Source organism: Sinohyriopsis cumingii, chromosome 1 (genome assembly GCF_028554795.1).
Source record: "Sinohyriopsis cumingii isolate HCF-2022 chromosome 1, ASM2855479v2, whole genome shotgun sequence".
Classification (NCBI taxonomy): Eukaryota; Metazoa; Mollusca; class Bivalvia; order Unionida; family Unionidae; genus Sinohyriopsis; species Sinohyriopsis cumingii.
In genome coordinates, this window is record NC_142961.1 from 165,869,783 (window position 1) to 165,896,983 (window position 27,201).

General features: G+C 33.4%; 1 protein-coding gene across 1 annotated transcript in view; it reads right to left on the bottom strand.

Annotated features, from left to right (window-relative positions):
* The window catches only part of LOC149808315 (fibrocystin-L-like), a 185,574-nt gene that overhangs the window by 149,286 nt on the left and 9,087 nt on the right, over positions 1-27,201 (bottom strand). Inside the window, exons 7-16 of the mRNA XM_089966980.1 lie at positions 21,728-21,787; positions 18,166-18,239; positions 17,690-17,732; positions 12,912-12,982; positions 11,795-11,911; positions 11,333-11,422; positions 10,209-10,477; positions 7,607-7,698; positions 4,410-4,569; positions 2,487-2,616 (exon numbers count right to left, since the gene is read on the bottom strand). Of these exons, the coding sequence (XP_089823106.1) occupies positions 2,487-2,616; positions 4,410-4,569; positions 7,607-7,698; positions 10,209-10,477; positions 11,333-11,422; positions 11,795-11,911; positions 12,912-12,982; positions 17,690-17,732; positions 18,166-18,239; positions 21,728-21,787 (1,106 nt within the window). The remainder of the gene's footprint in view (positions 1-2,486; positions 2,617-4,409; positions 4,570-7,606; positions 7,699-10,208; positions 10,478-11,332; positions 11,423-11,794; positions 11,912-12,911; positions 12,983-17,689; positions 17,733-18,165; positions 18,240-21,727; positions 21,788-27,201) is intronic.

Here is a 27,201-nt window from a genome sequence, read left to right on the forward strand (position 1 = left end):
GTATATTTACTCCTTCAACGAATTTCTAAGCAAAAGCATGGTTTTATTATAATTCTTAAAATAACAATGGGGAGATTGTCAATTTAAAGTTACACTGACAGACTGACTTTTGTTTGGTGAATACAAGCAATAGCCGGCATGTTCATGCATCAAATCACATAACACATCTGTACTTAAATGTATTTCTTGAGAAAACAAATGGTTCTTCTGCAAAGTTGACATGCTTGAGTGACCACTTTAAGCAAGAAGAAACTACTGTTTGGTTAGAAAACACCTGGTCATTGACTGCGAAAACAGGTGGCCATTTAATACACTACTTTCACGGAGAAAATTTCCTAGAGGCAATTGCTAATGGCCATGGAGATCAGGTGACCACTGCATAAAGGCTACCATTATGGCAAGTTTGACCATACACCTTATTTAAAATGTATTTTAAACATAACAAAGATATCCTGTGAATATTTGTTCCTCTGCCTAGCATAGCGAGGTCATCATCCCTTCATCTCAATTATGGAGTGGAAGGGAAAGTAAATGAACTGTAACCTTGACCTTGAAGATAGCACCCCTTAGCATGGTTCACAGCACACTTAATGACGATGTATCATATCAGCCTATCCAGTTTTATCCCCTAACCAGTTCAGGGCTCTTATTTATAAATACTGGAACACATATAGAACTATTGAATGCTTCTGTCATTGCAAGGACCAAAATTTATGTGAGACAGCTAAAACATAATCTGTTCCAGCTATCAATTATCCAAGAAGTAAAAACAAATATTATTATATTATTCCACAGTTTTGTTATTATATAAATAGCAATGCTAAATTTTTAAGAAATATATTAAAGAATCTAAACAATGTCAATCAAGTTTTCCAAAAACAAAATTTTCACATTAAAAAAATATGGGCATTGCATATCTTTGATCGTCAATAATAAAATGTTGGACACATCAACGCAGACCTGCCAACCTTAACAAGATCGTTTCAGTAAGGCAGTTGATTTTTTTATCCTTAAGTTTAACCAGTTTTCAGTAAGGTATAATAAAATATCATGTACTGCTATTGTCAAGTTGGAAAACGTGTATTTAAAAAGTTTGACATTCCAATCTGATGCACCATAGGTAAACATTATGTTCATCTGTAAAAGTCTGTAAAGTGCACATACACCTTAATTACCTCTAGTACAGCTGCAGAAACTTCAGTTCCAAACCCTATCAACTTGATGTAATTGTTTCAATTATTTTTCTTCATTTCACACTACGACAGCAATCGTATCTCCGGCTATGTGACCTATGCAAATCGACACATGATGTCTAACAAATGTAATTATGTCCCTTCCTGCTTTTGTTCAGAACAATCTGAATATTCCTATTTATTCTTCTGTATTGACTATTAAAACATTCAAAGAGGTTTATTTTTCCTTTCGTTTAAAAAAAAATATATCAACAATTTGATCATGCAGATGCTTCATATCGAAAAATATATGCAGTTTAAAGTGTCTGAGCACCACTGTAAAGTTAGTCTGGTTCTCTGACTAATTCCACTAAAGTTAATATGTGAAACCCAGATCCAAATCAAACACAGACTAGCCAATTATACATATTTTAATGCAGCAATCATATTTCCATAGTTTTTCTGTTTATTCTGTAAGTCAGTAACTTAACACATTAACCCCTAGCGACGAGTTAATGTGGCAGGAGGTAGCAGCCTACTGCCAAGCTCTGTAGCATCATGGTCATGCATGATACATTAAAGTGGGTGGTATTATAGAAAGGCAGACAGATGTAGCTCTACAATGATACCAAATAATCTGGAATTTCCAGTTGCACTACAAAATACAGAGGGAAAAACCTCATTTTTTGGACATGATTTTTCTCTACCCAAAATTCGTCCATGGTCGGAATCTGATTTTGTGTTAGATTTTCGACCTTTCGGTCTCAGATCTAAGGCAAACTGGTATGAACTGCAAACAGACAGATGAACCATTGCAAAAAGTAGGATAAGATGGGCATTTGGAATAAAGAGTGGTCTCAATACCCAAATAATGGCTCCGTTTAGCAAATAAAACCTCAATAATCCAACTTTTACCCTTCTGCTCACACACGAGCCAAATAGCCAATGAAAAACGATGTTTCTAACACAACTAGGCAGTATGTTATTGAACGATCACTGGGATTTGGTGTTTTTGGTTCTATTCAGAAATAGCTTTCAAAATGTGTTTACTACTTGAATTTCAGGCCAAAACAACAAAAACCTCCAGGGATTAATGTGTTAAGGGTCATTTTCATAAGACTTAACAAAATCATAAGGGTTGGTAGGTTTGTCAATGTACCGCAGCTTTGAATTACACTTTGAAATAAATTTTCCTGAGCTGATAATTTAACTCTGACTTGCATGTAAACCATACTCTCCCTTCTTCTTTCTCTCTCTTGTAAATATGTATCTTCAGTTTAAAGGCAACAAATTATGTTTAACTAGTAAACTCACAAGTGAACACTCCAAAGAGCCCAAGGCGGACTTTGGCATCGCTGATGCTTCCACCAGCACCCACCACAATCTGCACATCTTGAACAGCCATGGTTTCAGCCCTTCTTGTGAAACTACTAAAATCTACTCTCTACAAGGACATAACAGTAAAAATACAAACATCATGTACAATACAAAGGAAACTGTAAATTTAATTTCATGCATGATATATGTTATCCCATAAAATCTTCATCCTTCAGCAACCTTTATATTGGAATTGTCAGAACCCAATGCTGAAGGATATCAGATAAAAATCTAGTGAAGAGAATTTTTTTTACATCTTTTTCAAATAAAACTTGATGCCTAAGCATTTTTGACTCTAAATATTTAGAGTCTTTTATGTTTGTGCCTGCACATTTTCATTTAAATAATTCTTTCAATTTGCTTATTAGTCACCCAATAACCTATAATTACTACTAACAAAATTAAATATCTGGGATATAATTTGCAATTATGCAAATTTACATTAAAAACAGACGGTGATATGGCTAATCAATTTTATGGTCAATATAAAGTATTTTTCAGCATCCGCATAAATATGAAATCAACTAGATGAAACACAAAATTTCAAGCTTTTATTCCTGTAGAAATAAGTCATGTAAACGTCTGTAACCTCAGCACTGTTTCTGGGTTCTTTTTGTTTGTCTTGTCTCTGTTTTGTATATCTCTTTGAAAAAGACTCTACTAGAGTTGAAAGCACTTAGGCTAGTTAGAAACCAATTTTGCACTGTTCATTTGGCAGTTTATCACATTGATCTTAATCAATCCCTGACACATGCACTCCTTTGCTGGATCCAGTACACATGAAAGGATTCATTTTCACAATATGATATATATATATATATATATATATATATATATATATATATATATATATATATATATATATATACATATATATATATATATATATATATATATATATATATATATATATATATATATATATACATATATATATATAAAGAATTAAAATCATATGGCAAATAACAATCAGATATATATATAAAAATACTATGAGAGATACCACCTCCCTCTGTCCCAGCATACCCATAATACAGTTTACTCTTTGGAAAATACTACAACAATTGTCAACATACATATATTTTGATGATGATCATAATATGAAACAAGTTTCACAAGCAATCCACAAAAAATGCAAGGGTGTTTATTCACAAAGTTATGTCATTCACTGCAACCAGTTGTCAATGAAAAAGGCTACATTTCTTACAAACAGCATGGAAGCATCAAAATTCGTCAAGATGTGCATTGTTAAATGATGACCATAATATGTACTAAGAGAATAGCTAGACTCACAAATTTATGCCATACACTGCATCCAGTTATAAACCAAAAGAGCAGCAACTCTTACCAAAATCATGCAGCATAAACACTTATCAACATGTGCATCATTAAATGATGACCACAAGTGAAGAACAAGTTGCATTTCAGGTGATGACCGTAATATCTACTTAGTTTCAAAGTAATCCATCAAAAACTGGGGGTAGGACTAGTTGTCTTAACAAAACTGTGTCATACACTGTATTAAGCTGCATATAACTCTAACCAAATTCATAGGATCAAAGTGATTTGTTGTTATGCACATCTTTAGACAATGTCCAAATCATGGAAATCCATCAAAAATTGCATGACTTGGTGGACTAACAAGTGCTGGATGGCAAGAGGAGGAGACAGATGAAGCTTAGTATTCTTCTGCCTCCATAAAAATGGTGCCAAGGTTGAAACTGAATAAAACTGCGCAAAAATTGATATCTTAACAACCAAGTCATGCACTTTTGTGAAATTCATTCCAGGTCAACAAAACAAAGAGAGTGGGATATGGTTCAGTAAATTGGTCAGAATATGGATAAGTTTTGCTCTCACCTGGACCTCTTCCAATACTGTGGATCTTACTTCGAACCTCTGTTGCTCCTGCTGCACATTGCCAGAATAAGCATTTGTCAAGGTGGTGTCAAAAAATTTGGTCCCAATCTGAACAGAAACATCACCCCAAAATTCTAAGTGTAGTACATCTAGGTAATAGCTATGAAAAAGAAATGAAACATATATTTACTGGAATATGCTCCAGTGCATTACAATAGCTCAAGAAGCACATGTTTTATGTGTTTGTGTGTGATTTGGATTTTTCAGTCATATCACTACAATGTCTGCAGTGTGGCAGTTTATAGTGATGTCTAGTACTGGGGCATCATGCTGCATACATGTAGTATGACCTCCCACCCAGTCACATTATCCTGACACCAAGCCAAACAGTCCTAACACTAACCTCTTAATGCTGAGCACCAAGTGAGGCAGCTGTTAGTACCATCTTTGGAAGTCTTTGGTATCACTAAGCCAGGGATTTGAACCCACAACCTCCTGCATCTGAGGCGGATGCTCTAACAACTAGGCCATTGGAGCGGTCACATTTTTTATGAGTTTACCCAGAAATCTAATGTTCACAAGATAGTATCCTTTGTATAATTTAACAGACATACTGCTTTTAGGAATTTCACAAATTTCTATCTACAAAGATGGTGAATTTGAAAACTTTGTGCACATCGAATGGCATTTAAACATTGCAATTCACAGTTGTTATGAATAGGCTGGTTTTCAACTTGACAAAGACTATAAATGTGATAAAAAACACAAATGCCCCAACAAATGCCTGAAACTGACCAGAGCACAAAAGGTGTGTGTGTGTATGTGATTTTGATTTTTAACCTAGCTTTAACATATCACTACAATGTCTGCAGTGGTGCAGTTTATAGTGATGTCTAGCACTGGGGCATCATGCCACAGACATGTAGCATGATGTCCCACCAAGTCATATTATCCTGACACCAGGCTGATCAATCCTAACACTAACCTCTTAAGGCAGCTGTTAGTACCATTTTTGTAAGTCTTTGGTACGACTTGGCCGGGGATTGAACTCGCAACCTCACACATCTGAGGAGGATGCTCTAACCACTAGGCCACCAGAGTGGTCTTGCACAAAATGTAGGCAAATAGATGGGCAGATAAGCATAACACCAACAACATTAATGGTGAAGAATTAAAAAACAAAATAACCAAACAAGTATATCCAAAAGATAACTGTGATATATTAAATTTTGATATCATTCGATTTTACGAAGTCCCTCTATCTGAAACTTAATTTTTTTTAGAAAAAAGAATGATACAACAAAAGTTCATTTTTTCCTGTTCATTTTACAAGCCAAATATTGCTGTAAAATAGTACTGTAGTATAGTTCTCCAAAATGTTTTGTTGACTACACAATTTAAATAACACCTACACTTTACACATATTTAAGTAGAGAAGTTTTGATTTAAAAAAATGCAGAAAACTTTTTTAACCTTCAAAAGTTGCCAAATTTACCTGAAACCAGAACTATTAATGATATGAGCATCACAATGAGCTCTGCTCACAACAACTGGCATAGAATGGGGCAATCATGAATCATAACTCTTCTAAACAATAATGTGGGATGCTGGAAATTAAACTCATGTAATATCTTGTTACTATAAAGATGTCTGCTAAATCTGAATGTAATCCAACAAATTTTGAAAAAGTGATGCTACAGAAACCACAAGTCAAGTGGATGGTCAACCAAGGGCCTTAACCCATGTAAATGCTGTCACAGAACACTGGAAATTGTACTCATTCACAAAATTTGTTTGAAATCCAACACAACTTGGTAAAGTCAGAGTGGCGATAGCTGGAAATCAAACCAATTTATGGTCCCATCAAACTCCTCTAAATGGTGAGAGAGAACGATGAAAACAAAACTCTTTCAGTGTCATACCAATATAAACCAACATACCAAATCAAGTTACAATTAAACAATTACCAGTGAAGTTATTTTGTGGGAACCAAATTGCTAATTGATGGACTGACATAATTTTTAAATGACTCTTACAATTTTGTCAACTGGAACCCTAATAAAACAAGTTCTTTATGAAACAATCACCCTCTGTTGTACCTGACATCTATCTCCGATAAATCAATAATATTCATGATAATAACAGCACAAATGTAATTAACTAAATGCTGACCCTTTATGTTCTATTAGATTTTTCTGCCTCTTGTACAATCTTCAGCACCAAACATACTTAAGCTCTAGAGTTTATAGTTAACAATAAGAATATATCAAAAAATAAGATAACAGTTTTTAAAGGGATTACTTAATGTACAAATGAAAATAACAATAATTAAAATCACGAAACTAAAGATTCATGGAAGCATGATCAATGAGTCTCACATATCTGAATGAGTATTTTATAGACTAGAGGAGATAAACAGCAAGTTTTTCCTTTCCAGTAGTGGTCCCCCTCTTATAAGGCAACCTCTTTTGCTGCAGGAAAGTGAGCTTATAAGAGTGGTGGCTCTTTTAAAGGGGGCTCTTGCAGATGTGAGTAATAACTAAATATAAAGAATGAAAGATGTAACATTTAGAAATCACAAAAACGTTATCAGGTTTGGGACTTAATGAGATAAAGCTAAAATTAATGTTATTTTAAAAAAATTATGAATAATCACCAAGTGTAGTAAAAACGGAAGTGACCTTGTCATGTTATCCACTTTGTTTTCCATCTGGTAGCCAGTGAAGTACACTTCAAAATCTAAGAGTGGGAAGCCACAAAAGCTAACATACCTTTTTACCATCGGGTGACCAGACGACATGCTGAATTAAAATGAACAATACTGTTGTTCAGCAATTAGTTTTTATCATCTTGATAATTATCAGTGATAATTAAATAAAAGTGACAAAACCTAAAAATCTATGGAACACGCATCATCAAGGATAGCAAATTACTTACTTCTTTGCATGGACTAAAATTACTTTATTGGCATGCTGAAACAAATTTCAATGTGTTCAGTTGAGATTTCAATCTGTAAACAAAAATTTGTGACTGCATGATAAATTTTACAGTTTTTGCACTAATATGACAGCCACTAGATGCATTAGAGGGGTGGCTGTCCTTGAGTGATACTTATGAACCAAAAAATCATTGGTGACTTGGGATTCTGGCCATATAAAGCAGGTGTCACAAGTTAGGGAGTGGGATCCTTGTAGTACCTTTTTCCTTTGGTCAAAGTAATGCGAGGGGAGCCTTGTTCACCATATTCCCAAAAACTTGTAGTGTAATCTGGAGAACTTGCGATGAGAGCCTGAGCAAATAAAAAGTTTCTATATTTTATAAACAAATATAACATGACTATGTTTTACTGTCATATAATGCCATATAAAAAATAAGACCCCCGTGCTCTCAAAACTTTTGGACCAAGAAACTCGGCTCAAAGTCTGTAACTTTGAAGAGATGGAAGATAAAGTCATGACAATCTCAGCATCTTCTTACTTTGCTTTCTCTATTAGCATGAACAATTTTCATTACATACATATCGACCAGTAATGACAAGTATAAACCAGTACAGACTAGAATGGACCAGTAAAGGCCAGTACAGTCTAAGTGCAAAATCCATTTTGAAATTTTGAGCTCGAGTGTTTTTGCTCAAAAGTTTGCAGAATATGAGGCCTGGGTGTACTATGGTTTTTTTCTATCAATGATTTAAAGCAAACAGCATTAAACTCTGATCTGCCAATACATTATGTGATAGCAGATCTAGGTTTACAATGCATTTGGGCACTGGCTACACACATTAATACAGTAATAAAAATATCAAGAAATGGAAAGATGCAAGGACAAACAAAAAAGTTAACAAAAACAAATGTGCCCATTTACATTATATATTTTTTTACTATTAATTAGCTATTTTGCCATTAACATTTACAAAGTGTTAAAAAATCAAGAAGTCTCCTTACAACTGTAAAAGAATGTGCAATTTATAGTATGAAATGAATTTCTAAGGAAGTGTTCTTCAGCCTCATTGCCACTACATGAAGTTAACATTCAGCATGCATTAAAAATTTCAAGAACAGCTTGCTTTGGTTTGGTTTGGTGTTTGTACAGCACAGCAACACAATTAGGTTATTTTGTGCTGAGGTAACTGGAGCAAAGTGACTTGCATAAGGACAAACCACTAAAGCCAAGCCAGGCTAACCCAATGGTATGATATGAACCTGAACCCAAACGTTTGGTCACAAGTCTGGCAAACTAACCACTATGCCTCTGTGACATCTTTTTTTGATAATTAATTTATCAATTCAATTTAACTTTGCAAATTTTAATATAAAACTTTCCTTAACAACAATAAGGCATCTGCAAATCATTATTTTGTCTTTAATTTGTATTGACATTTAAAAGCTTAGAATTCAAACATAATCTGGACAGATGGCTCCATTAAAAGAAAGGACTACTGATTGATTAACACTGGAAATCCAGGAGAATAAATTTCTTATATGCAAGGATTCATACATTATTGGTTCTGGGCATCTAGTAGTCATTATGACTTTTATTGACCTTTCCGGTTGGAAGTTTATCGATATTTACCTCCCCTGGCCACTATGTATCACTACAAACATCTGCCATGAAGCTACTTATTAAGGATTCTGATTACATATGTCCTGACCAAAAACAGCAGTTTAAAAACAAGGCTATACAGCAAACACTTCTACATTCCTGTATTAAACTGTATGAACTTTATTTCTGCAGAAGGCATGGAATATTTACCTTCAAACACCAAAGAGTTACAAAAGACAGAACAACCAGATACCTTAATCATGACATGTTTGCTAATTGATTCTTTTCAGAATGTCTGTGTACAGGAAAATTCCACAATAACCCAAATGCTCCACTAATTTAGATGAATTTGGAGAATTGTTTAAAAGAAGCTTTCAAAGTTTAACCATAAAAGAGTTCTGAAATTTAAAAAGGCTGGCGAGACATAATATTAAACTCGTAATAGGTAAACAAGAGCCACAACACAAGATGTAGTATCACTGGACAACATGACACACCAAAAATGTAACTATATAATTTCTAGCATTGTAATATTGTTGGACAAGGCATTCAAAGTATTGTCTTTCTCTTAAAATGTATGATATTTAAATAACTTACCTGCAATATATTTATAAAAGATTGCTCTCTTAGAAACAAACAAAATCTTAAAAAGTCAACTTTACTGCTAAAGGGAACATTTCTCATATCATGGCTATACAGAATAGTCATTTGCTATGGAAAAGACTTGAATATACTCAAACATGTCAAAAGCATGAATTCACTTTTGATTATGGGCTACAAATTTGCATTTATTATTGTGGTTCTTTCAAATCAGACATTCAAACATCCAGTTTACAATCATCCATCTTTTTTTCACATGATAAATAGAATTTTACATTTGTGGTCAGTTGAAATGAAGTTTATGAAATGTTTTTAAAAAATCCAGTTTTTTCCTGGACTTATTTCCTAATTTTTATTTGAAGTAAGCACTCATGTAATATCTCCTATGTATGAATAGGGTTTAACAGCTATGCTTCAATCATAAGTTCCAAAAGTGTAGAAAAATTAGCACAAGCCTAGCTACATAGTACCAATTTGAGGTTTAAAAAGTGTAAAGATAAAAAATGCAAAATATTTAATACAAAACTCCTTCAAAAATATGTTAAAATTCTTTAAAATAAAAGATAAAGGTAAAAATATACAATAATCCATGATAAGAAAGAAACTTCATATTAATATATCTTAAAAATAATACCTCTTAATTTTATAGTAAAACATTACCTTTCCACTAGGTGGGCCAGTCTGACTAAAGTAAAGCTTGACACGATCATCACCCTTGACAAAAAACTGGTACTCTCCATCATGAGGAGGTATGAAATAGCCAGAGAGACGAGAAACATAATCATCATAATTCTTCTCCTCAAAATATGCTTCATCAGTAATACCAGAATGATAATCAGTGGCATTTGTGCTGAGGTTCCAGATTTGTTCCAAAGTCTCATAAGTCTTCTGGGTTGCATTCCAGTATTCTAATTTTAAGCCTCGACCTCCTACAGCAAAAGAACTCATGTATATTAGGTTTTGAATCATCATCTAAGAGAGAAATTCTTAAATTAGGGTTACAAGGAATGATATTATAAATTAATGATACAATTCTTAAAAAAAAAAAAAAATAGGTGTACAGGCAGACATACAGACAGGTGAATAAATAGACATACATGTAATAATACTATAAGATAATATATAAATCATTACCTGATTACCTTCATGCTTATAAATGTCAAGAAAGAAAGTAAAAGACTAAATAAACAAAGACAACATATGTATGCAGTAAAAAGTTAAACAAACTATTCTATGGATAAAAAGTTGTCATATCATACAAGTTACTGAGTAAATGAAACTTTTGCATACTAACTGAATAGGTCAGTGATTGACTATCTGATGCAACAATAGCAGAATCTGAATATTTATTTCAAAGATTTAATGGCACAACAGCACAATACTAACTATACAGTGCTGATTAAAAGTTAACTTTTAAAAATGTTAATAGAAAGCATTGCAAAATTAATTAAAGAAAAAAATTCCATTCCAAACAAACATGAACATGTAATACTTGAAGACAGAAGATAAAAGCAAAGAAGCTGAAATTCTTGAAAATGATATATAACAAAAAAGGACTGAACCTGAGGATTTTTGGTGCCACTTAAACAAGAAATAAACTTACATTCGAAGCTACATTCAGTTTAGTGTATACAAACAAAAAATTGATTGGTACATTGACCCCAATTAGTGCCCTTCTAAACCTGATGGTATTCTGTAGCAATATTTGTTCAATATACATTTTCCAAAAATTTGAATGATTTCATAAGGCATCATAAAAAATCGGTCTTTAATTAGTCTTTTACCTGTAAAATCAGATCCCAGGACAGATGGTGATGCTGCCACTTCACACTTAAGGTAAGTGTCCTGCAATTCCTTGACTACACATATAGTTTCTGGAAAATAGAGAGAAACCAGATCTGAGATTAGAAAAGAATTTTGGTTTAATCAGTTATAACATCTGCTTGTAATCTATTTGAGCTTACATTTTAAGTTTTATAAAATTTCAAGTATCAAGTCAAATTGTAATGAGTTCATTCAAGCTTTCTGGCACGAAGGACATGAATGCTAAATAGAATGGAATCAATCAATCAAGACTTCTGGCATGAAACAAATGAATGCTGAATAGAATCATATACTTAATATTATTCAAATTGTCAAATACATTACATTAATAGCAAATAACATAAATAATTAAAATTGATTCCGTGCTTTCTGCAAGAACGATATTATATAAATTAACACTGAGCACATAACACTGTACTTACCCCCGACGTAGGCCCTGGCCTTAGAATAAGGGGCATGCTCATCAAAGTATTTGCCATATATGGTCAATAGAAGGCCCCCCTCTGTGCTACCTGATTTAGGAGAGATGGATGTGCTTTCTGAAATAAAAATTATGTAAGGGAATTCAGTCCTTTGACATAATCTGCATGATGGTTCGTCATTGTTAAGGGTTCTAATATAATCTAATATTAATTTCACTCTAAAATGATTCAATACAAATACATTTATGAAGTCAACTTTGAACTGTATCAAGAAGCTAAGATGTCAATTTATACCATTGTTGAAAGGTGGATAACTGAAATGATTTGTCCTATATTGATTACACTGAAATATAATTCAATTTTGACCACTGTAATAATAACTATGGGTCTCACCATTTAATTATCCAAATTATCAATCACTCCATTCACTCTCTGATTTATAAGCCTATTTACTTTCAGACATCTATACACAAAATAATACTATGGTCAATGCATTCTTCCATCCTTCCTTCCCTCTCTCTATATATCTATCCATCCATCCCTCCTTTTATATATATATATATATATATATATATATATATATATATATATATATATATATATATATATATAAAATTTATGAATAAACAGAGATAAAGTTTTAATAATATTTTTATTATGTATAATGCACATTTAAAAAAAAAATATTATACCCTGATATCGTATTGACAAATGTTCAACATTTCATCAGAACTCAAATTATATAATAAAAAATTATGGTGTGCATAATACTTATAATCATAAAATAAATATATATTTTATAAATAACGAATCACAATATATTGAAAATTAATTTTAAAATTAAATTATATATACAGTTTTGCAAGAATGAATCAAATTTTTCCTGATGAAAATACCTGAATAACAAGCCTCGGTACCACTGAATCAAGGTATATAATCTCTGGAAAATAAAGATATTATTTAGACCTCTTTAAACAAGACAAACTCCAAAAAGGTACAAGACAACATGTGAAGGTTTGAAAGATGGCAATCCTGTTACACACAAAAGGTACAAGATTACCTATGTGTAGGCCTGAAGAATGGCAATCCTGTCACTCTGAAAAGGTACTAGATTTACCTGTGTAAGCTTGAAACATAGCAATATTGTCATCATTGAAGATCTTCAGTGTGGTGCTTTCAGGAAGAGATCTGCAAAATAAACCTAGCATATAGAAAACTCACTACAGCAAACAACTGACCAGTCAAAGAAACAAACATGAATCCATATCCCTAACAAACGTTAGAAAAAAGAAAGTGTTGTTGTATTCTTCTATTACCACTGCCTTCTGGGCTGCATATATTTTTGATTATTACTGGGAACTTTTCACTACATTAAACCTCTACTGTTTGGGTTTTCCAGTTTCTTTTGCATCATATTTATTATTCTTTCTACCCTGATTAATAATTTCTTTCCATAAAAACTGATAAAACATAACCATTTCTTATAAATAATTCTGATATGCATTGACCTGGCATCTGTCACAAGAGCCACCTCCAAACCATCATAAAATCCACTGAAGTTTGTCCGAGTCATAGCGGACATTAAATCATGATTATTTTTTGACAAGGAAGGGGATGACTTGCACCTCATTTCCCTCATTATCAGGATGTTTGAACTGCAATTATATACTGCATTTTCATCATGACCAAAAAAGTATTTTTCAATCATATAATTTTAGTATTGTAATTCAACCTTATTCATGGCTATTATCTCTTCTGAATTGCTTGTTGTACTACTACTATAGGTGCAAACAGGTCTAACTTAGCCTTTCACTATTTAAGATTTCAGATGTAAACCTAACGCAAGTCATCTCTGACCAACCTCCTACAACTTCTATAATATTATGGGCTTAGAATTTTATGTAAAACTACTAATGGCATAGCTGCTTTCACATGCTGGTGGAAACTGTTCTAGCCTGAACATAAGAAATGTGTGATAACCTTGTCTTATCTTACGTTAATTTTCTGAAAATGCAGAATAAATAACCTAGTTTATCCATGACTATAGAGTCTGATCTTAAAGTATCAACCTTTCCTTCTTTCAAAGTCTGATCTTAAAGTATTAACCTTTCCTTCTTTCAATGGTCCTGAGGCAAAGAGTCCAACATACAAATAGGTTTCACCACTAAAGACTGATTGCCCATGAATTTGAGTGTTCTTGACAATGAAGGCAGAGGCCATCATGAGTTAAACTGAACTATCTTGAAGGAACTGTAGGTAGGCTGGGTTGACTGGCAATTTATTTTTCTGATCATACCTGCTGTAGATTAGACAAGTAGGAAAATTGTCTTATACAAGAGATAAACTATGAACCAATGTTGACTTCAAGAACAACTCAAAAGCTATTTTACTCAATAATGTAAAATACATGGTAGATTTCATTTCTGGCACAGTGTCAAAGCCTTCTGTAATGACAAATCAAAGTTTCCCAGAAGGCTGCAGAGGTTTTTGTATGTCCTATACCCACCCTTCCATGGTGATGCAACAAATTTTATATTGTGGAATGGTGTCCTTTTATCATGATGGGTGCTAGCTTTTTCATCTTGAAAAACTATAGCAGACAGTTACCTACTGAGGGTAAAGAGTTTCTTAAGTGGAGAAACATGTCCTTCCTCACACCCCTGTGAGCAAATTCACCACTTCTCATGCGCCTGAGTGATTCTCTCCACCTCTTGTTCTAAAAAGTGTTTCTCAGAGGGTTTTCCCCAGTAAGGTCTCAATTTGCAGGTTCAACATATCTGGTTTCAAATGAAACTCTGGCTGTCAAGTTTGCTAGAGCAGGCGAGAGAAGGACCCAACTTCCATTGAATTCCACTGCCATATTTAACAAATCATTTATCTATGAGTTTTACCATTTGAAAGGAGCAGTCAGGATAAGACAGAACTTTAGTTTCCTTGCTTTCTGCAAGCTCTACATCGTCAGAGGTGATGGAAAATAAGAGTAGCTGTCAACACCACTGCAAGCCATGTAATGAACATAAGCTGCCCAGGACTTCTGATCTGGGACTGGAGAGACAAAGGATGCGAGTTTTACATTCCACCTTGTCACAGACTGCTCTACCAATGGTCAATCCCAGCAGATAATAATACAAACTAAATAACAGTTAATTAATTCAGGACAAGGCCACTAATATATTTAGTCAGCCAAGAATGTGCAGAACTTGAATATGTATTTGTTGCTTATGACACCAGTTTAGAAAATCCCAAAACAGGAGGTGGACGTCTTGGAATTTGGCCCACCTGCCATCTAGTAAGAGTTTAACGTTGTTTTCTCATTTATCGTGATATAAAAACCGTCAGTTGCCGACTCACACAGCAAATAACGCCCAAAGGGCGTTATGTAAGCTGTGTGAGTCAGCAACTGACAGTTTATACCACAATAAACTCAGAAAAAACAATGTCAAACTCTTATAATTGAAATTTTAATTATTTGTTATGCTATTTTGTTTGCATCATTAAAAAAACAGAAATCTTAATTGAGCGTAGAATTACATGTTTGTGGTTTTTCTGTTAAGTAACTATTTATAGCACTTGGGATGTCTAGCTTGATCGCAATAAGGTCATCATAATACCAGTCCTTCGACCAATGGAAGAGAAAATTTTTCAATTATTTTGTTTGTTTGTTAGAATGTTGTTTTTCTTTAATGCTAACTTCATGTCTGCCTTAACTGGCAATGTTTATCTTATTGCTGTACACGTGACTCTATTTATAGAAGTGGGTATTCTTAGAAAAGTAGTTCTCCTTACAGTTCATACAGAAATGAACGCCATTCATTTTGATCACGTGGTAACATTCTGTCCAGTGGACATGTTACTTTCCTTTACCAGCTACTGGCATTGCAATTATAGATAATTCACCATAGTGGAATTGTCAAATAGAATGAGTATGACCTTTTCATAAATTGTGTCCTGCCACCAATTAAAGGCTGTTACTATGGCCTTCATTTCTAAGATTCTGATGTGTAATAGTCAATGCTGAATAGACCACAATCCAATGGCCTGCCATGCTTGCCTCCATACAAATTCATATTACAAAAGAATGGAAAGAGAACATCTGTCATAAGCCAAGTGAGGTTTTTCCATTTGCTGAGATGTGACACCATGTACTCGTAAACTTGGACAGTTTGTTTTAGTTTCCCTTATATGAGAAACTCCTCCAACCTGCTCCATTTATGCATACAAGTAACTCTTGATACTGGATTTTTGCGAGGTACCTACTGAGCATGCTACTTTGAATAAGCAGTAGTTGTAACTAAGTATGAACAGGATTTGGCACTAATTCTACTATCTAAGGGGAGATCAGTTTTATCTAACTCCCACCTATGTGGGCCGAGAACCTCTACCTTTCATAGCTAAACATTTAAGTTCAGGAGGGCTTGATTTGCAAGGTAGTAGTTATATTCTTAAGATATTATTACTGAATAAAGTATCTAAAGAAGAAAATACATAGCAAACAAACAAAATTAAGTTTAAATATTTATACACTATTCAGGTCTTTATAAATAACTTTACCAGTCTGCATTAAATTTTGAAATTTTAAGTGAAAGAATACTTTCTCAAACTTTGTGCACACAAAGGCATGCAAGCAGAGTGCACAGCCCTCACTTAGTATTACAAATTCTGATGGAGACAGTGGTCTTAGGTGCTCGCCTTTACAGATCACTGACATATCACCTCTGTCCATGTGGGTAGAAGCTTGCCAGAAGCTTCCCATGGGTTGGCAGTTATTCCCAGGGCTTTTCTGCCCCGATTTCTTGCTCCAACAGATATATTACCATGCCATGTTTTAGCAAGCATGCCCTAAAAAACAGCATTAAATCATTAACCCATGGCACCACATTCATGCATTAAGAGTTAGTACCCTAATTCTGAGCAATGCAGAATCAAGATACACCAAAGTGGGTGGTATTACAGAAAAGTAGAGAGATGTAGCTTTACAATGATACCAAATAATCTAGACTTTCTACTCACATTATAAAATACAGAGAGAAAACATTATTTTAGACTCAATTTATTTCTACCAAATAATTCGCCCATTGTTGGAATCAAATTTTCTGTCCGGATTCTATACTTTCTGGACACAGATTAGGCTGACTGGTCTGAACTGCACACAGACAGACAAACCATTGCAAAAAGTAGGATACGTTCTGGATTTGGAGTAAAACTTGGCTAGGATACAAAAATTATGGGCCCAATAAGCAAAATGATAACCTCCCAAATAACACCTATGCCCTTCTGCACATGTGCAAGCAAAATAGCCAATGAAAAACATTTCTAACACAACTAGTAATAAGGCTAAAGGAAAAAAATCTCCTGGAAGCAGATTTATTTGGATTTATTCAGAAGCAGACTCCAAAATGTGTTTCCTACTCGCACTTCAAGCAAAAATGACAAAAGTCTCCAGGGGATAATGAGTTAAACCCACAAAACCAAACCAAACCATTCTGATCAACACCTAATTATGTCATAGAATGGTCTATTTAAGGATGAATGATTGTGAGATTTCATTCTAATTTCATAAGTATTGCACATAAAAGTTAAGAAAACATGCAAAATCAAACATAATGTTTTGGTCTTACTTTGATATACTCATGAATTCTCTCTATAGTTTCATTCCCACCTTTCCTTTCAAGATGGCTGGGGTAATTTGTTCCCTTCATTTTTAGTATAAGAAAAGTACCTTCTGAGAGATTCTGAAATTAAGCTAAGCATTTTTTAATCAATCGTAATTTGTCAAACCCTTATTCAGGATGGAAATCTATGCTACTAGGAAAAGCTTTAATGGTTAACATCTGCAACTTCAAATGGAATAAATGCCACAAATTTTAATACAGAAAATATATTTGTTTACATTACCTTCCATAGGGTGCTTCAATTATGAAACTGGTATTCAAGTTACCTGTTGAAAAAAGTTTAAGCAAGTGATGAAGCACATTCATACAATTTTCTGACTTTAATACATAACAGAACATATATGGACAAATATTGTAGTCATTAAATACAGCCTCACCCCACAACAGCTTAATTAAAAATGTCTGACTGAATACACACTAACATTTTTAAAATTCCAGATATGTGTAAAATCTTAAATTTAAAAGTGAGAAGTAAATTCTACTTGAATCACTTCAGAGCAAATTAACAAAATTTTCCAATTCAAAATGGTATTCCTTACACAATTCATTACAAACACACATGAAGATTATATATTATTTAAACTAATTAATAATACAATGCCAAATAACTGGATACAAATTAAATGCTGAATGTATAGACATTAGTAGCCTTGTATTTTACAAGGAAATTCCTCCATAAAGGTTTAAATTTGAACTCACCAACGTATGTTCCTTCCATTTTACACTTCATGTATCCCCATGTGCTGGTCGCTGAGTTCAACTGTATTCCATAGCTAGCAAAACAGTAAGAAAAATAAGCAAGAGTCCCTTTAAGGACTGATGCTCTACTGAGCAAAAAGAATTTCCAGGAATTCAAGATAAAACCATTTCTGCCATTTAACTGTTAAGTGTTGAAACCATCTCTAATATGCATCATTGATAACAAGGTGGTTTTTAAATTAGCTGCTGTGGTAAAGATATTGGACCTCAGCCTAAAACTATTTTCATTTAGAACAAATCAAACATTATTAGAAACCTTTTAGCAAAAACACGTCATAATGATCACCCATTCATGGGGAGTAGTGAAAAGCTTTGTAAGACAGCGGTCATGGCAGCATTATTGGATTTACAACTGACACTAATTTCATTTAGGACCAACTAGGTACCATGAGAAGTCTATTTGTGAAAACCTTATGTTGATATAGCCACCCGTTTGGAGAGGAATAAAGATCAGTATTTTCAAGATGTGATTTTCCATTCAGGACGAGTAGCAATAACAAGATTTTCAAGATTGCTGCTGTGCCAATCATATATAATTTCAATAACAATGAACTGGACATCATAAGAAGTCTTGGGTGAAAATCCCCCATCAATATGACTTTCTGTTGCAGTAAAGTCATGATAATATTTTCAAGATGGCTACCATGATGACCATATTAGACATCAGATTGGCCTCATTTTCATTTAGGTCAAACTGGATATCTGGAGAAGTCTTTTTGTTAAAACCCCATGTTGATATGACTATCCATTTAGGAGAAATAACAATAAAATGATTTCCAAGATGGCTGTCATGGTAGCCATATTGGATGTCAGATCAGCACACTTTATTTAGGACCAACAAGACATCATATTAAGTTTTCTTAGTGAAAACCTCATGATAATATGAGGCAATAGAAAGATTTTCAAGATGGCCACCACAGTGGCCATACTGGACATTAGATCAGCACCATTTTCATTTAAGACCAAGCAGACATCATAAAAAGTATTTTAACTGCCATACTGGACATCACAGTGGCACCATTCTAATTTGGACAAACTGGATATCATAAGAAGTCTTTTTAGCAAAAAACCCATGTTGATATGAATATCCATGTAGGAGTGGCAATAACAAAGTTTTCAAAATGACCACTGTGGCATCCATACTGGACATCAGATGACCACCATTTTCATATAAGACCAAGTAGACATCATAACAAGTCTTTCAGTGAAAGCTCCATGTGATATGACCATCCATTTAGAAGCAGTAAAGATAACAAGATGGCCTCCATGCCAGCCATATTGAATGTCCAAGCAGTACCATTTCATTTAGACCAACTAGATAATGGGATTGAGTATGTGTGTAAAGTTTCAAGTTAATCCTCCAAGGAGTTAAGGAGTAGGGACAACAAAATTGCATTACTGGATGGACAGACAGTGGACAATAGATTATCCCATAAGCTCTTCTGATCTATTACCAGCAGAGCTAAAATTAGATAAACAACAAAAAAAATAATAAAAATTAAAAGGAGACAAAATATTTACCACACAAATACACGGCTCTGATATTCAATATACATCTAGCATAAAATAAGCTATAAAAATATATATTTTGCATGCAGGCATACATCCATTATGCCTTTCATTATATATATATATATATATATATATATATATATATATATATATATATATATATATATATATATATATATATATCTGGGTACTGTTAGGACCAAAACATTTGATTTCTTCATAGAGGTGACCAGTATCAACAGCAAACAGCAGTATCAGAACAGCTTTAACAGGACCGAAATATTTGGTGAGTCTGCTGGAAACCATGTTACAGTGGGTCAGTTTTGGTAAGTTTCCTTATCTTCTTATTGGCTATTACTACAGTATATTCATTCTTATGAAAGGCTGAATTATAGCTTACCTTATAGAAAACTCTAAATAAGAAAAGCTATAGCTAGAAGAATGCCTTTCATTAAATAGAACAGAAAACTCATTCTTTAAATTAATGCCATGCATATCAAGGATTTAGAATAGAAGACTCACTTGTTTATTATTATTGGAAGCATGTTAATAACTACACATACATAATAGAATTTAAAACAAATTAAATCTTTGACATAATTTGCCAAATTAATCTCTAAGGTGATAAGAAACCAATTATTGGACTAAAATTGTTCCTTCGATAAAGTTAAGTAATCTTAATACATTGGGAATACAATAACTACCTCACAAATCAACTTTCACAAGCTTGCTTTTTGCAACAAAGTGCTATAATTTGTCTGTTCATCTAGGCTGAATCAGATAAGAATGATTCTCACTTTGGAATGTGAGATTGGTGACAAATCTCCTCCATATCTCAGTTAGTACTGGAGCGGACATGTAACTGGGGAGGTTGGGAAGGTGTGCCCATGTTATTATTGGGTAAGTGTTATCAGAAGAAGAAAAAAACATTTTACTTCAAAAATGTATATCTTCTCCAAATGCATTACGCCAATCTTAATACAGAAGAAGAATATGTAAGATGTGGAACAAGTTACATCTGTTTATCCAGCAGATGGCAAAATTTCCAAATCTCATGAGAAATACAGATTAGTGACAGCATATATATATGACTGGATGTGGCTTATAGAAAGAAAGTTTTCCTCATGCAAACCAAATGAAAGTAGAGTGACCATGTCTTTTAAAAGTTGCTGAATGACCCAATAATCTAATCTGTTGTGCTGCATGTACCTTAGACCAACTGGCCACCTAAAGCCTCTTCCTGGTGAGAAACTCGCACCTAAAGCCCCCTCCTGTGTGAGAAACACCCACCTAAAGCTCCTTCCTGTGTGAGCAACTCCCACCTAAAGCCCCTTCCTGTGGAGAAACTCACAAGCTCGAATGGTGAAGAGGCAAAAGATATCAGTTTTGCAAGTCTCTCAAAAGAATGTGCCTCCTAGCATAAGTGGAAAAAGTAGCAAACATATGGAAAAAATATGACTTCAATTCCTCTAAGTTCACTCTTATCTACCTTTCATATAGGTAGGCAGACAATTTTTAACATTTTTGTTGGTAAAACAAACTTGAGAGGGCTGGACAGTAATGCATTGGTTGTACTCCTAATGTATTATAATTAGGTAAATATATTTCAAAAAGAAGTTCAGGTTGAAATGTTGGGAAATCTGAAGAAAAAATAGACTATTACTTTTGTTGCGGCATTAATATACTGCATATAATCACATACAAGATCCAAATGAAACTGCATAGATCCAGATCACCAATCACCTAACGTGCCAGTATATATGGGTCAATGCTGTTTGTTAGGTAGAACAAATAAAGACCCAGATCTGCCAGGGCATCATGCAATGGCAGATTAAAGGTCTATGTTGTTTGCAGTTGGACCTAACTTATAAGTGAGTATAGATGGTACTTATCAATTAGGATTTATATATAAGAGTATACATGGTACTTATCAATTAGGACTTATATGTGAGTATACATGGTACTTATCAATTAAGACATTGTTACTTACAAGGTGTCAGCAATGGCATCTGTGTCTTTCAAGCTGCACAAATGTGGTCCTGAATAGACCCTAGATAAAAAATATATGTGCATGAAATTAGTGCAGGAACAAATAATCGTAATGTTCAAATAACCATATAGATATCAGATGTGACACAGGTAAAGACAAACATATTAATTGCTCTTTAGATGTTATAAAGATCAAGACAAACAATTAATTGTTCATTAGATGTTACAAAGATAAAGACAATCAATCTTTTTTTAGATGTTAAAAAGATCAAGATAAACAATTAATTGTTCAATAGATGTTACAAAGATCTAGACACACAATTAATTGCTCATTAAATGTTACAAAGAATAAGACAATCAATTGTCATGTATATCTATTTTGTGTGTTTATTTTTTGCCATGATCATTGATTGTAACAATCATCTGTAGACAAGATATTATATAATAAATTTTTGTTCATGAGTACAGATTCTATTTTAAGGTAATGACCTACAAATAGGTTGTTGATTTGGGTTCAAGTTCTATTTAATGAACCTGCTTACAGTTTGGGATACTTTTCCATTGGATGATTAAGTCAGGTGGGTTGTGTTGTGACATATTGCAACACAGAGTCATGATATAGTCATGGGAATGTATATAAGGAAGAAGAAAACAATACATTTGTAATTCCAATTTTTATTAGTTTTTATTTTATTTTCAGTCTGCAGAAGTATTTAACATTGTGTTTATATTTAACTTAAGAGAAATCATTTATTTAAATCATTTATTGATACAACAAAGTGATCATATGACTGGACTTAATACTATTTTGGAATTATTGTGAATCACTTCAAAGGAATTTTGGACAATGCCATTGTGTGATTCATCAAGACTGAAGAAACTTTAGCACATTCAAGGCTTTTGATACATCAGAACATACAGGACCTGGAATTCATTTGGAACAATAAATTCTTTTGGACTTGTGATAGAATGTTTTAATTTATTTTGGATTTATTACAATACTTTAATTCCCCCTTAAATTTTCATTTATAATTGAGATATTTAAATTATTTGTAAAGTTTTACAAAAAAAAATTGATCCTGCTTCTTTCAGTTACTTAGTTTAATAGTATATAGTTGTAACACAATTAACTGTTCTTTAGATGTTACAAAGATCAAGACAAACAATTAATTGTTCTTTAGTTGTTACAAAGATAATGACAAAAATAAATATTTCTCTATTTTTGTTAAATATTGCCATAACTCAAATGGTTCATCTAAATGAGCCATTATACATTTCTCAGCTTTAATTGCCTAGATATCAATAATCATTTTGGGCACTGTGACCATGTAACATGAAGTTCATAAGGGTATGAGGTTGTTAATTTCACTGTTAGTCACTTAAAAGCCATATGTAAGGTCAGTTGGCCAAGAAATGCAGTTTATTATGATGCTTTCAAACATATAAAGGTTTTTTACCATATTGTTTTAGCAAGGACAGCTAAAGTCAGATCAGTAATATTTGCATGAACTTAAGAAATACACGTTAGTTTCTTTCAAATGTGGTCAACTTTTGAGTTTATGAGAAACTGCTGTTGTTTTTGTAACAGTGGCAATACTTAATGGCAGATCAGCATCATTTCTGTAACTTCAACGGTCTTCAAGACAAAATGCATTCTTACGAAATTTTTAAAATTTTGTTAGTGGTTTTGAGAAGTCTGAATGGTTCTCCAAAATGGTCCACTGTCAAAATGCATAATAACAAAATGCATAATAACATGGTACTAGAAGTGGTTATTCATGCTTCTTTTGGGAAACAATAAGGCACTAATATGAGTTTCCTTTAACTTTACCTTTTATAGCAACTTGCCAAAAACACAAGACAAAATATAGTTGCTTTATTCATGGATTAGAAAAATTATATGACATTATATCAAACGCTACCTGCCTGAAATCAATTAACAGACAATTCAGTTACTCATTCATAACAGTTACAACATATTTAATCTCTTTAATAAGCCTTATCATGAGACAAAATTACTAAGTTTAAAAAATTTACCTCGTATGATTAAAGTTTATCACTTTACATAATTGTAAAGTCCAAATCGCACAGCCCATGTTTCATAATCTCAAACGTCATGTTATATAAACAAATTATACATGGAACAGGGTAATGATAACTTGATTCTTTTGATAATACTGGAAATAGACCAATGATAATCAAATACTTTTGACTATGCAGGGAAAAGGCCAATGGAAACAAAATTACTTTTGATTATACAGGGAAAAGGCCAATGGTAACGAAATTACTTTTGATTAAATGAAATTACTTTTGATTATGCAGGGAAAAGGCCAATGGAAATGAAATTACTTTTGATTATGCAGGGAAATGGTCAATGGAATGAAATTACTTTTGATTATGCAGGGAAAAGGCCTATGAAAACTTGATTACTTCTGATTATGCAAGCCATAACATGATGATTACGTGACTAAGATATGTAGAACTGAGATTAAAATCTGTTAACAAGTACTGGATATAAACTGAAATACCATACTATTAATGCAACAAGTTATAGTTTAAACACTATGTCTGACTCTGTCAAAATATCTGCTGTAGGTGAGAAAACTCAGTGGAAACTTGAACTAATCAGGTACTAGTGCCCCAATAATATCTGCCAATACATGAAAATGGTTTAAAGCACATATCATAAATATAGGTATGTATCATCAACCTGGGTTGAGCATGCGGTACAAAAATATCCAAACTAGGTACTATTTCTGTAAGTCAGGTTTTGAGGGTTACACATAAAAAGCATTGCATTAGTTTCACCATATTAAAAGTGCATGCATATGATGCAAGTTAGGTTACATGTAACTTACAGATGTCACTAGGGTTAGGCCACATATATCTTACAGATGCTTGTGACTAGAGTCAGACTGCATATACTTTACATATGTTTGTGACTAGAATTAGGCTGCATATATGTTACAAATGTGATGCATGTTAGGCTGCATATACCTTACATATGTTTGTTACTAGAATTTGGCTGCATATATGTTACAGGTTTCAAGTTAGTGCCATCAATAAAAGGGGAATTAACCATACTAGGTATAGTCCTTCTTGGGATTAACCTCCCATGACCTTGATCTCTGTTATGATCAATGAATGATGATTATATGAATATTTTATCATGGAAATATGCATCCACAGAGTAACATAGCTGCCAACCTTCCAGGCTCACAATTAGTGAAAATAGGGATAAAAAGTCGTGAATTTGGACAAGAATTCATGAAAAATACCATGACAATAACTCCATCCACTCTGACCGTAAATACTACATTATATCAAATTTGCAATATAAAACTAAAACACTACATATATGCAGAAATATTTATTTATCAAGATATGATACTGTGGCAGACTTGAACTTCCTCAACTGCTTGATCGTAAATTTGTTTTCTAAACAGTTCAGACTTCTTGCCGGCTGGTTGATCTTGGTGACTAAAATTACTGACAAATTTTCTGCAGCTGAAGAGGCCCTAAAGTCTTATTCTTCCTCACAAGAGAAAATACACTTTCGCTTGCACTGTTGCTGTGAGGAATGCACAGGAGCTGAAGCACTTTTGGTCCTTCCACAGGAAAATTTGGAATCGATTTTCGAGTCCGGCAACATTTGTCAGAACAAATGTTTAGCATGGTCTCCAGCTGATAAAGGTAGATTGTGTTCGACAAGAAAACTCACAAATAATGTTTCAGCGTTGGTAGCCTGCATTTCTTCCGCCAATTGTTTAAAATATTCCGGAGCTAAAATCTGCGAATTCTTAGTTTTCCCAACTTCTACGTGTTTTCTGCAACCGACGTGCTTCCTCACATCGTCTCTGCGATGGCGCACTGAGTGCAAAAAGCATGATGAATATCAATGTTTAATGTCAGAATGCATGGCCAATTTTTTATATATTCCAAATTAAACTTCACTTTTTGAGTAACAGAGTTCTTTTCTCTAAGTGGTGAAGACGTTTTCAAAATCGTACATGCGATGCTGAACCGTAACTCAAATCAGTGTTGGTGACGCATGCGCGGAGCAAAATTCCGGTTAGACCCCAGTTTCTCTCAAAAGCATTTGTAAAACTACTCTTATACATACAGATTAAAATAGGCTAAAATGCTTGCTACCGGGCCAACTGTACTAATCGGCTGTAGATCTACTAATATCGCGACCAGCAGTACCGGACCGTTTCGGCAACTGCGAATATCACGACTAGCGCTTAACGGGAAATCGGTTATTTTATTAAGATTTAAAATAATTGAGGATTGGAGAATTCGTGAATTTTTGGCTTGCGGCGTGAATCCGTGAATCGCTGAAAAAGTCGTGAAATTCACACCAAATTCGTGAGGGTTGGCAACTATGGAGTAATGTACATGTGCCACTTCTATTAATCATAAATCATATACCTCTTTTATTTTTCATTGGAAAACAATTTTGTGAGAATTTAACAAAGAAAATTAATTTCTGATATATTAAAGACACTGAAATCCAGGACATGATTTAATGTATTTTAGTTCCTCATTAATTTTCCAGAAAATTAATGTAAGATGCAAATATAGTCCCTCATTAATTTGCCAGAAAATTAATGCAACATGCATATTTAGTTCCTCATTAATTTGCCAGAAAATTAATGCAACATGTATATACAGTCCATCATTAATTTGTCAGAAAATTAATGCAACATGCAAATATAATCCCTCATTCATTTGCCAGAAAATTAATGCAACATGTATATATAGTCCCTCGTTCATTTGCCAGAAAATGAATGCAACATGCTCCTCATTCATTTGCCAGAAAAGTAATGCAACATGCTTCTCATTCATTTGCCAGAAAACTAATGCACCATGCATATATAGTCCCTCATTAATGTGCCAGAAAATTAATGCAACATGTATATATAGTCCCTCATTAATTTGCCAGAAAATTAATGCAACATGCATATATAATTAATTTGCCAGAAAATTAATGCAAAATGCAAATATAGTCCCTCATTAATTTGCCAGAAAATTAATGCAACATGCATATATAGTCCCTCATTAATTTTCCAGAAAATTAATGCAACAGAAAATTAATGCAACATGCATATTTAGTCCCTCATTAATTTGCCAGAAAATTAATGCAACATGCATATATAGTCCCTCATTAATTTGCCAGAAAATTAATGCAACATGCATATATAGTTCCTCATTAATTTGCCAGAAAATTAATGCAACATGCATATATAGTCCCTCATTAATTTGCCAGGAAATTAATGCAACATGCATATATAGTCCCTCATTAATTTGCCAGAAAATTAATGCAACATGCATAAATAGTCCCTTATTAATTGTAAAACTATCAAACATGTATGCAAAAAGTACAATACCTACTAAAGTTGACAATTCCTACAAATCATTCTTTATCATTTTGATATTTATATGATGGTACCCACTTACTGAAAGAATACAAAT